General features: G+C 43.5%; 1 protein-coding gene across 2 annotated transcripts in view; it reads right to left on the reverse strand.

Moving 5' to 3' along the window:
* The window catches only part of tmem135 (transmembrane protein 135), a 308,698-nt gene that overhangs the window by 250,988 nt on the left and 43,274 nt on the right, over window positions 1-14,436 (reverse strand). For both annotated transcript variants that reach the window (XM_033022460.1, XM_033022461.1), the window contains one exon: window positions 1,479-1,512. In XM_033022460.1, coding sequence (XP_032878351.1) covers window positions 1,479-1,512 — 34 coding nt within the window. The remainder of the gene's footprint in view (window positions 1-1,478; window positions 1,513-14,436) is intronic.

The raw sequence follows: 14,436 nt of genomic DNA on the forward strand, positions 1-14,436 counted from the left end.
GGATTTTCAGCATCTGCAGATTTTTAAAATCAACATAAGTTCAAATGTTTTGTATTATGGCCCTCTAGCAGTCAAGGCTTTCAGAATTATATTTGCTGACTAGCTTTCTGTGATTTCTGCACTTCGGCCCTCTAAAATTATTCAGTCTATCCTCAGTTCTTGGCTTCTCATCATTTAGAAAGCATCTTTCGTCAGTTCAAAGTGGATGGAAATATTATCCCATGTTGGTATTCAGTTCTGCGTTCAGACGTTACTTGAATAAAGAATAACAAGTGCTCTCTTGCACTTCATAATTCGCATCTCGTGAAAGTGAATCATTACACTGACTACTAAAAATACCATATTAGTGAAAGCAATAAAATTTGCCTGCAGATTTCTTGGTAACACACTCACTAAAACAAAGGAAAAAATAGCTTCAGTTGATGGAATTAGAATCATTAAAATACAGCAGTTTAAGCTGATCTGTTTATGGAAATATACCCTATGCTCCATTTTATTAAAAACAATTATCTATTACTTCAAGTAAATGAAATGGCTTTAAGATTAAACTATTTTAATTGGTTATTTAAAACATTCCCTTCCTGGTATTGACTCATGCTGTGGCATTATTACTTGGTTGTTGGCAGTTCTCCAGTATTTCTGTATGTGAGCCTAAGGTGAGAAGGTGTTGGCAGAATTTTGACTACAGAGGTAAAGTCCAAACTGTCCTCATTCAATATCGTTATGTGTGCACTTCCAGTAGAAGTCAGCGGTAATAGTGATTGGAAACAGCAGCACTGGCTTGTTTTTTCCCCCGCAGCCCAGAAGAACAGAGACCAATTATAGTAATCACACCACTACTCTGCCCATAGTTAGTTAACAAAACACGAATCAAGGATCACACATAGCACTTTAATTTGAACGATGATGTAATCCATTTGACGAGCAAAAGAAATATAGATTTCTGCATCAATTAATAATCGGTTATTCAGTAAAATGTGTTATAGCAAGTTTGCATACTTACTGCAAATTACAATCCATGTCCTGGCCCTCAAGATGCAGGTTGTATGAGCCAAATAACCCAAGTTACATTAAACCATGGAGGCAAATCATCATTAAGGAGAAGAGTTTCATTTTCCTTTGTGACATAACTCATTAATAAGTTTAAATATTCAAAACTCAAATTATAGAGATATCCTTTTTTAAATCATGTAATTAGCACATGCATTTCTTAAAATGTCCACGTTTTCACACAAACTGCAACTTAACATGTACCTCTTATCCCCTCTTATCAAATAGTTTCTAATACAGGAATGCAGTGAACCGTGTTTAGTATAACCAGTACTTCCAAACTAGGTCGACAATTATCGATAAAATTAACTCGGAAACAAATGCAACAAAATTTCATCTTGCAAACGTATGACAACACTAAAAGAGTTTATGACAGCAAACACCAATGGAGCAAAGCAGAACAATTTCCAGAATAAGAAATTACTTACCAAGTTCGCCATATAAATTGTCAAGAGGCCTCTCCTGTAAACCAATAAAAAACTGTTAATGAGGCACTCAAGTTCCAGATGTTTAATAAATATTCCTATACAATATTTAATTGCAATGGACAAGTGCATTTGAACAAGAAACAGTAATAGCTTTAGGATCTTTACAAATGTATTCCATTTGAATTTAAAAGAGAAATGAGAACAAGCTTGTAAAGTGAACCACATCAGTTCAGGGCAATAGAGCCGATGAGCAGTTTTCAAGAAAATGAGGAAAACACAATCCAAGTATCAGTCACTCAGATCCCTCGATAAACTTTCCAATGAAGAAATGCACTTACAGCGCTTGTAGCGCCAGAGACCCGGGTTCGATCCCGACTGCGGGTGCTGTCTGTATGGAGTTTGTACATTCTCCCCGTGACCGTATGGATTTTCTCAGAAATCTTCGGTTTCCTCCCACATTCCAAAGACGTACAGGTTTGTAGGTTAATTGGCTTGCTGTAAATTGTCCCTAGTGTGTGTAGGACAGTGGTAATATGTGGGGATTGTTGGTCAGTGGGGACTCGATGGGCCGAACAGCCTGTTTCTGCGCTGTAGCATTAAACTCAACTAAACCTGAAACAAAGTTAACATACTCCAAGGTGCAGAGCATATATTAAAATCTAATAATCTTCATCCACTTCCAATGACTGTAAATTTTGTGAACTACACTACCTCACCGTCAGGAATGCTCTTAAATTCAGTCATTGAAAAGTCTGCATGTGATAAGATGCAATTGGCCCTTACTCCATTTGGAAATTTTCAAATCTCCATTTACCACTCTTAAGTTACAATGGCATTCCAACATCAACAAACATAACTCTGAGTATGCATACACAGCATTACATTTTTCTACTTTTATAAGAATTCAAATCTAAATATTGCAACTATGAGATAAAAGGTGACAGCACAAAAGGTGACTGCAATATGTCAGGGGCACAAGTCTATGTAACTTTGTCTTGTTCAAATAATTCCAGAGTTGCAAGGTCATTTGATACCTTGCTGTCAAGACAGACAGTATCAACAACATTTCACCTCTCCTGTAAATTTTAGTTTCCTATGAACATTGAAAACTAACAGGACATTTCATATAAAGGATGCTGAATTGGTCAAATGTGCATAAATTCTTGCTTTGCCTGGTTGGTAACTTTACCTCAACACGCATCTGTCAGCAATTCCCTTTCAAAATCATTTTTATTTAAAAATACCTGAGCATTCTAAGTTATCTACCCCAAAGTTGTTTCTGAATACATACCGACTTTCACATGGAATTTAGAGTGTGTGCGTACAGGGCTGTAATCTGCATTGATTTTGATAGAAGATAGACACAAAATACTGGAGTAACTCAGCGGGACAGGCAGCATCTCTGGAGAGAAGGAATGGGTAAACGTTTCGGGACCAGACCCTACTACCGACATTTCTTCAGTCATTTCAGACTATGATTTTGATAGTGACACCTATTCAGCAACTGGAAACCCCTCTTCATCTTTTAGATTTTGAGAGGATAATTTCTAGAGAGGATCTCTCTACATTTACAAAAAGTGCATAGTAGTGCTCAGGATTTTTAGAGAGTAATGAGCAATTGAGCCATATTCCAATGGTTGCAGAAAAACAGTTATTATACACTGCACTGGAGACTGCCCATTCCTGGACGATAGGTAATTACGACACCAATGGCTTTTGTAATACAATCAGGACTTATAACTCCTGCAATAGTAGAAAAAATAATTCAACAAATAAATAAGTGAACTTAATTCCAAATTCCATTGAAGTGCAGCAGCTCTGACTAAAAAGTCTATTACAGCACCGTATTGTAATTAAGCATATGGATATTCTACTTAGAAAATATAGTACTGAAATATATTCAGCCACTCACTTTAATAAAACAGCCTCCGCTCGGTCCGCAATAACCTACCTGATCTCCCGGTGGCTCAGCACTTCAACTCCCCCTCCCATTCCAAATCCGACCTTTCTGTCCTGGGCCTCCTCCATGGCCAAAGTGAGCACCACCGGAAATTGGAGGAGCAGAACCTCATATTTTGCTTGGGCAGTTTATACCCCAGCGGCATGAACATTGACCTCCAATTTCCGGTAGCCCTTATTGTCTCCTCCACTTCCTTTCTTCTTCCCACCCTCCCCCCCCACCCTACATCAGTCTGAAGAAGGGTTTCAGCCCGAAACATTGCCTATTTCCTTCGCTCCATAGATGCTGCCACACCCGCTGAGTTTCTCCAGCACTTTTGTTTACATCCTATAATCCACAGCAGAATTTACATTGTCAGAGACAACCTGATTCAATGATAGAAAATCCGAAATGCAGGTAGTCATGTGGATATGTAGTGTTTAGGTTTGTTATTGTCATGTGTACAGAAGTACAGGTGCACAACCTTTTATCCGAAAGCCTTGGGACCAGACACTTGTCGGATTTCGGAATTTTACGGATTTCCGAATGGAAGATTTTTAGCGTAGATTAGGTAGGTAGCGCGGGCGGCTTGAAAAGTCTGGAGCGGCTGCCTCCTCCCCGGAGACCGGGGAATCATTGTAAATCATTGCATAAATGTTAGACAGTTATTTTGGAGGGATTTTATGTGAAGGGGGAAACTTTAATTCTTAGTCCCCTACCTGGTCGGAGGCGGGGAGCGGGCAATGCCTTACCGGGTCACCGTGCAGTAAGCTCCGGAGCGCTGTGGCCGCCGACTCAAAACATCGCGGAGCTGGGGGCTGCGGGCGTCCGGCCGCGGGCGGCGCCGGTTGGAGCTCCGACCCCGGCAACTCTACCCCTGGCTGCGCGGCGCTCCAAATCCAGCGCGGCCCGCGGCCCGACGCCCGCAGCCCCAGCTCCGCGAATGTTGGGAGTCGGCGGCGTCGCAGCGCTGGGATACCAGCGGGGAGCGGGCAATGCCTTACCGGGTCGCCGTGCGGTAAGCTCCGGAGCGCTGTGGCCGCTGACACACAACATCGCGGAGCTGGGGCTGCGGGCGTCTGGCCGCGGGCCGCGCTGGATTTGGAGCACCGCGCAGGCAGGGGTAGAGTTGCCGGTGTCGGAGCTACAACCGGCGCCGCCCGCGGCCAGGACGCCCGCAGCCCCAGCTGGGAGTTGGCGGCCACAGCGCTCCGGAGCTTACTGCACGGCGACCCGGTAAGGCATTGCCCGCTCCCCGCCTCTCCGACCAGGTAGGGGACTAAGAATTAAAGTTTCCCCCTTCACCCCCCCGCCCCCTTCACATAAAAGCCCTCCAAACTAACTGACTAACATTTAAGCAATGATTTACAGATGTTTAAGTGTCTCCCCGGTCTCTGGGGAGGAGGCAGCCGCTACAGTAGTACAGACCAAAGATCTTATAGCGAAGCTCCGCTATAAGATCTTTAGTACAGACCTGGGTTGACCGTGGGTCGTTTCGGGTCAAGTTTGGCGCCAAACGCGAGCTTTGGTGTGCAGACGACATCCTGGAAAAAATGGCTGGTTTTCGGAGTTTTTCGGTTTCCGGAACTCTGGATAAAAGGTTGTGCACCTGTACAATGAAAAGCTTGCACGTCATCCAATTAAATCAGATACTATACATAAATACAATCAAGCCAAACTCAAACGCAATAGGTAGAACAAAAGTGAAAGATACATAGTGCAGAATATAATTCTCAGCATTATAGCACAACAGGTATGGAGATAACATCCAGTGTATTTTATGAGGTAGAGGACAATCGACTGTACACTAGCTTATGGAAGGACCATCATATTCAAGATTCAAGAGAGTTTATTGTCATGTGTCCCAGATAGGACAATGAAATTCTTACTTTGCTTCAGCACAACAGAATATAGTAACAGAAGGAGAGATGCCATTTCTGAGTGGAGCGTGCTTTCAAGCTTCTGAATCTTATCCTCAACAGGAACGAGGAGAAAGAACGACTGGGTGGGAATGATCTTTAATTATGTTGGCTGCTTTCTCGAGGCAGCAAAAAGTGTAAATGGAGTCAATGGCGAGAAGTCTGGTTTGTATAATGGATCAGGCCACATCAACAACTGTCTGCAGTCTTGAGCTGTTTCCAAACCAGGCTGTGATGCAACATAGAAGTATGCTTTTTATTGTACATCTGTGTAAGTTTGTGAGAATCATTGGAGACATGCAGAATTTATTTATTTTCCTGAGGAAGAAGAGGTGTTGGTGTACCTTCTTGGCTGTCGCTTCAATGTGGTTAGTCCACAACAGATCATTCATAATACATAATCCCAGCTGAAGCTCACACGACTATTTCCACTTCGACATTGTTGATGCTGATTAGGGAATGTACTCCACCATGTTTCCTGAAGTCATTAATTAGCTCATCTTGCTGACGTTGAGGGAGAGGTTGTGGTCTTGACACCATGTTACCAAGTTCTCCATCTACTTCCTGTACACCGTCTTGTCATTGCTTTATGATTCATCCCACCACAGTGGTGCGTGTTATCCACAAACTTGTAGACGGAGTTAGAGCTGAATTTAGCCGCACAGTTGTGAGTAGCATCATTGTGGGGCACTGGTGTTGAGAATTATTGTGGCGGAGGTGTTGTCACCTATCCTCACTGATCGTGTTCTGTGGTCAGGGAGTCAAGGATCCAATGGCAGAATAGGAGACGGTGGTGGGTGTGCTTGTTGTCTAAGTATTTCAAAGACCAGCTTAGGGCGAGGGAGATGGCATCAGCAACGGTAGGCAAACTGTTGCACATTAAGGCTGTTGGGGAGGCAGCATTTAATGTACACCATCACCAGATTCTCAGAGCACTATTCTTTTGGAAGTACTACTGAACTACCAACAGTATTGAATAAGCCAGTTCGGTATTCCAACTGCGCATGCACAGGTTATAGGTCGCTCGGGCTAAACATTCGCGGCGGCCGTGCCGCTGCATGGGTGCAGACCTGCGTCTCGTCCCTATCCAGCCACCGCTGGGCCGTCCCCGTCCCCCCCCCGAGTGTCCCGTCCGGGGGGCGCCGGGAACCGGGCAGGAGCGGTGGAGGAGGAGGAGGGGGTGAAGGGGCGGGGCATTGGCCCGTCGCAGCGTCGGCCCAGGCCTACATGCGGCGCCAAAAAGAAGCATCAACTCCAACTCAACCCAGCCCATCCCGCCAGCGGGACGGGCAGAGTCGAATGGGGCCGCTGCAGGCCTGAGCCGACACTCCCGTCCGCGGACATCTGGATAGATGACCCTCCTTCAGACTTCCTACACATTAAACTTTTGCGCCGTGGTTGGGATGGATGGAAGCGGAGTTTCCACAGGCGCAAGGAACAAATGACCAAAAGTCTGCGTTGAGTGAACTGAGTGTTCTTAACGTCCTCGTCGTCCTCGTTTTGTGAGAGTGGTTGGATCCCAGCTTCAGCTCAACCAACATCGGTCACATTATCCGGACAGGCGGCGGGGGATCAGGAGCTGATGTGAGGCATCGGTGATGCGCTGGAATCCTAGTCGGCCGCCGCCGATCAGCGGGGTCGAGGAGGCAGCTCCCGACCCGGGGAGTAGAGGTGTCAGTTCTTCCAGCGGTGAGCGGAGAGGCACCAGCTACCGCAGGCCGCTCACTTGTCCGGCGCTGACTTCTCGATCCCGGGGTCCAACCACTCTCACAAAACGCATGTCCCCCCCCCCACGTGAGAATGATTGATTGATTCCAGAGAGCGCCGACGCCCACCCAAAAGTCGAGGACGTTCATTGGCTCCGGGAAGCACCGACTGCCCCCCCCCACGTGGGAAGACAATAGACAATAGGTGCAGGAGTCGGCCATTCGAACCAGCACCGCCATTCAATGTGATCATTGAATGGCGGTGCTGGCTCCGCTATTTTTAAGGATTGGTTGGCTCCAGGGAACGCCGACAGGTTGCGTTGGGGGACCAGGCCTCCCATGGGGGCTATGGGTGAATGATGGAATATTGCGTTGGGGGAACGGGTGAGTGGTGGATTATTGCGTTGGGAGAACAGGGCCCAACGGGTCCCACTTGGTCTAGTGACTTTTAAAGAACACCCAGTAAGAAACACATCCAAATGTAGCCTCCTATAAATCTGCAAGACCTAGCTTAGACTCAGCGATCGTTTCGCCGAACTCTTGTGTTCAGTCCACTAAGGCCGGCAGGAACTCCCAGCTGTTAACTGGAGGAACAGCAGCTCATTCCGTTTGAGCAGCTTACAACCCAATGGTATGAACATTGAACTCTCCAACTTTAGGTAACCATGACAAACCCCACCCCATCCCCTTTCTTACCCATTATCCCCTCCCCCCCACCTTCTTTTCTCTCCCCCTCTCACCTCCAGAGCCCAGGCTGACCTTGCACCTATCCTCCTTTCCCCTCCCACCTATATTTATAAACAATTCACAGCTCCTTAACCCTTTAGTTACATAATTTGCAACTCTCAAATCCTTGTGTCTCACATCTTGTCCTTTGCCCAGTCATAAAAAAAAACCCTTGCCTGTGTTTACCTATGATTTGCCATGCTTTGTCCTTCTCCTCATCCCTACAATCAATCTCAAGAAGGGTTCCGACCCCAAAACGTCACCGATCCATGTTCTCCAGAGATGCTGCCTGATCCACTGATGTTTACCAGCATTCTAACTTTCATTGGTGAACAAGCATCTGCAGTTTTTTATTTCTAGTTCAGACAGAAGTTTTATTAACCAAGCTGTGGCTAACAAAAGTTTGATTTTAAATCACCAGACAAAATGATTGATCCTCACCTACTTGCCTTCCATTCAATAAGAAAACCAAGTAATTTGTAAAATAATGATTTGCATTAATAAGGTCATAAGTGATAGGAGCAGAATTAGGCAATTCGGCCCATCAAGTCTACGCCATTCAATCATGGCTGATCTATCTCTCTCCCCCCCTAACCCCACTCTTCTGCCTTCTCCCCATAACCCCGGACACCCGTACAAATCAAGAATCTATCTATCTCTGCCTTAAAAATATCCATTGACTTGGCATCCACAGCCTTCTGTGACAAAGAATTCCACAGATTCATCACCCTCTGACTTTAAAAAAAAGTCAAAATGATGAAGAGTAAGTTAAAATGATGCCCGCAGTTCAAATCTCAGCACTAAGAAGTGTTACTTGAGCACCATTCTCATAACATATGTTTTATTTACCTTTTGTGACTTTTGGCAGGGCTTTTATTCGACTAAAAACATATGCTTAGTTCTATTCGAACTCTCCTGGTCTTCATTAATGGTAACAAGGCCCAGAGTAGATAGTAATATCACTTAAGGGAAAGGGAAGCATGTGACAATTTCTGTCAGTGTGTACATTACATGGGATAAAGCCATTTGTATAAAATTAAAGACAAATTAAAATCGTAGATGTGGAGCATTTAGACCCAAAATTAAATCTAAACAATGCAGATAACTGGGTGGGCGGCGCGACTCACGTCGCAGCGGCCTCTGCAGTCCGTCTGTCTTTTTATTATTTTTTGTCTCGTTTGAATGTAGTTTTTATTTATTTTTTAACTGGGTATGTGTGTGGGGGGCGGGGGGGTGGGGAAACTTTTAAAATCCTTTCCCTGTAAGGAGAACCCAACCTTTCCTCTGTCGGGTCTCCGTTGTCGTTGGGGCCGAGCTCCGTGGAGCGGCCTCCAACCGGAACGACCTGGGGCTCCAGTCACGGAGCTGCGGACCTACTTACCATCATGGAGCTGGCCGAGTTCGGAGCGGGTGGAGCTGTGGTGGCGCGCGGCTGCGACCCGACCCCGGAGATTCGGAGGCTTACCGCAGGTCTGGTAGACAGTGACACCGGGAGCCCGCGGGTCCCTGCTGGGAAACCGCTTTTCGGGGCTACCGCAACGGCGACTTCTCCCGCCCGAGATGCGGGGTTGAAGAGTACCTGGAGCGGGGCCTTACATCGCCCAGCGCAGCTTTAATGACCGCGGGACACTTACCATCGTCCGCCGGGGGCTTTGACTCTGACATCGGGAGGAGAATGGGGAGTGCAGGGGAGAGATAAGTCTTTGCCTTCCATCACAGCGAGGAGGGGATGCGCTGTGATGGATGTTTGTGTAAATTGTGTTGTGTCTTCGTTCTTTTCCTTGTTTGTATGACTGCAGAAACCAAATTTTGTTTGAACCTCAACGAGGTTCAAATGACAACAAATAAATTGTATTGTATTGTATTGTATTGTAACCGAGACAGAGGTAGATACACAGTAGATATGAAGGGTGATTACCTGTTGATGAGAAATGAATGGAAACTAGTTTGGATATCACAAAAAAGTCTTTATCAAAGTAACTACACTTGTCAACTTCAAATATCATGGGTGCTATAGGAAAGTTTTGGAAATTAGCTCTGTCAGGAGAAATTATCATCATTGGTATTATCATCATTGGTGAGGGGAAGGGGGGTTTCGGGAATACATCCCTCCTCAGCTCAAGAGTTTGATAACAGAAACTTGAAACTTGTGCTATGTGCTTACGAACTTTTGTATCTTCTGCCCGATTGGAGAGGGGAGAAGAGGGAATGAAAGAAGGGTGAAAGTAGTCCTTAATTATGCTGCCTGCTTTCCTGAGGCAGCCAAAGAAAAAGATTTAAAGGTGTGCTCCTCCATCACCACCAAATTTGGGGAGCATTTGGCCCATGACCACTCAAAATGTTGAAGGATCTTTTAGCTCGGTCAGAAACCTTGGAGTACATGCATTAGGGGCAGAAAGAACCCCACTGCAAGTGACAAATGACCCATTTGATAGCCCCGTCAGGCATCTCAACTGTGTTCAAGTGGGGAAGACTACTAAGCTTATATTGGCCGTATTTGCCACTTCAGAACCCATGAAATTGCAAAAACGATTCATTCTCGATCAGAAGGGAAAATGTGGGTTGTAGGCTAATTGGCCTCTGCAAAATTGTCCCGAATATGTCGGGAGTAGAAGAGAAAATGGGGTGACATAGAACTAGTGTGAACAGGCGATGGTCAACATGGAATCTCTGGGCTGAAGGGCCTGTTTCACGCTATCTCTCCAAACTTAACTAACCCCAAGGTGATGACTGGACGTAAATGGAAGAAATGAATTTTCTAGGCAGCAAAGTTCAATCACCTGGCGTGACACCAGCTGTTACATCCAGAGTTATCTTCTAAACTATACACTGCAGAGAAATTCTCCAAATTATTCAACTTTACCTTTTATTCTAACCAGTACAGGGAAGAAGGGAAGATTAGTGATCTACACATGATTTGAAGTCAAAACTAAATGTAAATTAACGTGAGCAACATAATAAACATATAGCAAGAATATTATATTATGGAAATATATTATGTGTTTATGCTCCCTACTCTGCACTTTATGGTCATAGGTCTAGCCAGTGATCCCATGAGATTTTAACAAATAAAACCTGTGGTAATCTTTGCTGGCCCAATTAGACGTTATATAGTGAATAGTTTAACAGACACAGTTGGAACTAGGCATCTGTAGTGAGTATTTTAAAGTTCATGCCAACTGCTAGCAGAACAGAAACACGTCATATGTATTGCATGCAATAACAAAGCTCAAATGTTTTTCAAATCTGAAGAGTATGAATCACGTAAAATCTTAAATAATACAAATGCCTATTTCTGAATGAGGTTGAGCGTTTAAAGAATCGGTTTGCAATCTAAACAGAAGACATGCATTGTAAGCGTACAAAAGCCTCAATGATAAAATATACAGAAATGCACAGGATTAGAGATACATTTTGAACTTTTATATTAAAATAAAATATTCTCTTTAATATTAAGCATGCTGTCGCCTGGGTGCTAAAGTCTTAAACTGCTTGGATTTTTAATAGTCAATAAATTACCTACTCATCCCCATTCAAATGACCTGCTAGAGGACATGCAAGCCGTTTCCCTGCAGACCCAAATTAAAAAGGTAGTCTCCTCACCCAATTCCAGAGTTTTCCCCACAAAGATTCTTTCTTATTTCTTATCTAATTAGCCCACTTCTCTGATCTCGCACAATTCAAACTATCAGTTTTTTTTCTGCTCCCAAATCTACACGACCAAGTCATTGTGAATCCCGTACATCTTAACCTTCTGGATCAGCTACCTTATCAAAAGCCTTACTAAGATCTATATATACTATATGCACCACCCAACCTTCATCAATCTCCGTTGTCACCTCCTCAAAAAACTCAATCAAGAGTGAGAAATGACCTGCCACATAAAAAGCCGTACTGGCTATCCCTAATTAGCCCAGTATCGAGCACAAGTGTTTTGTGAAATGGTTGTCAGGTGAGGGGGGGAGGGGGCAAAGTTTAAAGATGATGTGCGGGACAAGTTTTTTTTTACACAGAATGCCTGTGATAGTGGCATTTAAGAGGCTTTTCGATGGGCACATAGATATGCAGAGAAAGGAGGGATATGGATCTCATAGGAAGAGGAGATTGACTTGGCATCACGTGGACCAAAGGACCTGTTCCTGTGCTATACTGTTCTATGTTCGGATCTATGTTCTATGATACTAAATTCTACATTTCAGAAAACCTGCTTTTCCAGTTTTGTGTCAAAGCAAACCAGTTGATAATTTAGTCCCAGATACCAAGCAAATCAGTATACATTGCAGTGATCGTAATTATGTTCCTGTGAGTGCAACTTCAGAGATTGCACTTCTGACTGAACATGGTAGCTGCTTTGGACAACCATCCTGTTAGTAAAATATCTGGATGGGTTAAGCCTCATACATCCTGCTTGTGTGTACTCTAGAGATGCATTCAAAAGAACAGTTTAAACAGACATACATGTGGAAATGCCTGTCCAATTTTCATACCTCAATATTCAATGCATAAAGTAGCAATGTTACAAAATTTTGAGATTTTAAAAATCAAGTCTGTAATTTATCCCATCAGATAAAGCTTAAAAATAAGTTTAATTTGACACCTAATTCACTTTCATATCTCAAGTATTTAAAAAGTTATGGCCATTTTCATACTTGGAAATGAGCATCTTGTTCCCTATTGATTTCCTATGGACATAACAAAAAAGCTGTGATCGTGAACAGTCAAAAGCCCATAACTTTCTTAAAAATTAAGAGAACTGAATGAAATTTTCAGTTATCATAGAGTGAAGCATTCTGAAACAAATATAAAATAATCTTACTTGGATGACCTGAAATTAAAGCATATAATTAGTTAGTTACCTAATTGTAGCTAATTTCAGACTTCAATTACTAGATCTAAACATCTATCCATTTCTTAATAAATGATTAACATTTTTAAATAGCCTAAATGTCCAAATAATATTCACAAATAATTCACAATAAAACATGATTTTTAAATCTCATTTACATTAATTTATAGACCAAATGGAAGGAATTTAGTGCTCAATTGCTGTAAATAAATGCCCATTTAAATCAGCTTTCCAGTGGGTCCCTGTGGAACGCGCTGGTTTAGAACGTTCACATTGCGGTAGATTTGTGCCCCAAATGCCCAGAAAAATACTGCGGGATATAATGGGCCCAAAATGAGCTACTCGCAATATTAAACTTTGTATAAAGGGATCTTTAGAAGCCCTTTTTAATGTAAAAATATGCTACATACCTTCTATGGTTTGCTCTATGGGACCCTGCGGTTGCTGGCGGTCGCGGGTTTAGAGGTTGATTTTTAAACTACTATAACTATTATACGAGGCCTTTAAAACTAATAATAGCTTTTGCGACGGGGTCTTCCAGCGATTTTTCGTTAATAATTAACTAGGCTGAACATCTTCGATTTGAACAGCCTAGAGAAAATCGCGTTTTAAACCCGCCCCCTCTAAACGGCGCCAAAATCGCGCACACCCGCAGCGACAGATTTTCAACGACGCTTCAGGTAGGCTTTGCAACATACCTACATAAAGCCATAACGATAGAAACAAGGAACTGCAGATACTGGTTTACAAATAAAGTCCCTAAGTGCTGGGGTAACTCTGAGCAGCAGGCAGCATCTTGGGTTAGGTGAAGTTTTGGATCGAGACATGATCTCCAACGTTCCTCCTCTTCAGATTCCCGCTGCTTGCCTTCTACCCTCTTCGGGCCTTTTTATATCCAACTCCCTGTGCGGTGTCAACCATCTTAACTTCCCCACTCCCGTTACCCACTCCAATTTCACCCTCTCTGAATGCACAGCCCTCCACTCACTCAGCAACAATCCCAACATTGTTATTAATCCCGCCAACAAGAGAGGTGCCATTGTAGTCTGGCAGGCTGATCTCTACAGTGCTGAGGCCAGGCGCCAGCTCTCTGACACGTCCTCAAAACTACCCCTTGACGATGACCATGACCTCACAGATGAACACCTGGCCATCATCTCCCAGAATGTTTCCAACCTAATCACCTCTGGCGATCTCCCCTCCACAGTCTCCAACCTTATCATACCCCAGCCCTGCACTGCCTGCTTCTATCTCATTCCCAAAAAAAGGCACAACTCTGAATCTATAGAAATACATCTATTTTTAAAAAGAATTCAAAGATACAGTAATTTAATCCAAAATGCTTTTCAATGCAAGAAACAAAAATCCCAAAATTCAAAAACCCAACTTTCATTTCAGTCCCTTCAGGGCTGTTGTAAATTATTCAAGGGTAAAAATTAATAGGGAATTCTATAGGTGTGCAGCTTGAAATGACCTGGCACCCTAGTAACTAAAGTATTTGCACTTAAAGCCACACATTTGAAATTTAGGCCTCCTTCACGCCTGAATAAATATTTCTTACATAAATTCCACAGTAATTAGCTGTGGAAAAACTCTATTGCATTTCTTCAAGCTAGTTTCTCAGCATTAGTCTGAAATTGAACTGGAACTCAAATCTCATTTGATATCACAGTTGCACCGTCATCAGGACAACTTCCTTCCTTCTCCTTTTCAGCCAACTCCCATCTCCTGCATTCCTCCCTGTCACAGGCCTTCCTTATTGTTTTCTCCAAATCACCCCTTTCTCTGCAATGAGAACTTTTTTTGATATAACTACCTCCAC

This window comes from Amblyraja radiata, chromosome 6 (genome assembly GCF_010909765.2).
Source record: "Amblyraja radiata isolate CabotCenter1 chromosome 6, sAmbRad1.1.pri, whole genome shotgun sequence".
Taxonomy (NCBI): domain Eukaryota; kingdom Metazoa; phylum Chordata; class Chondrichthyes; order Rajiformes; family Rajidae; genus Amblyraja; species Amblyraja radiata.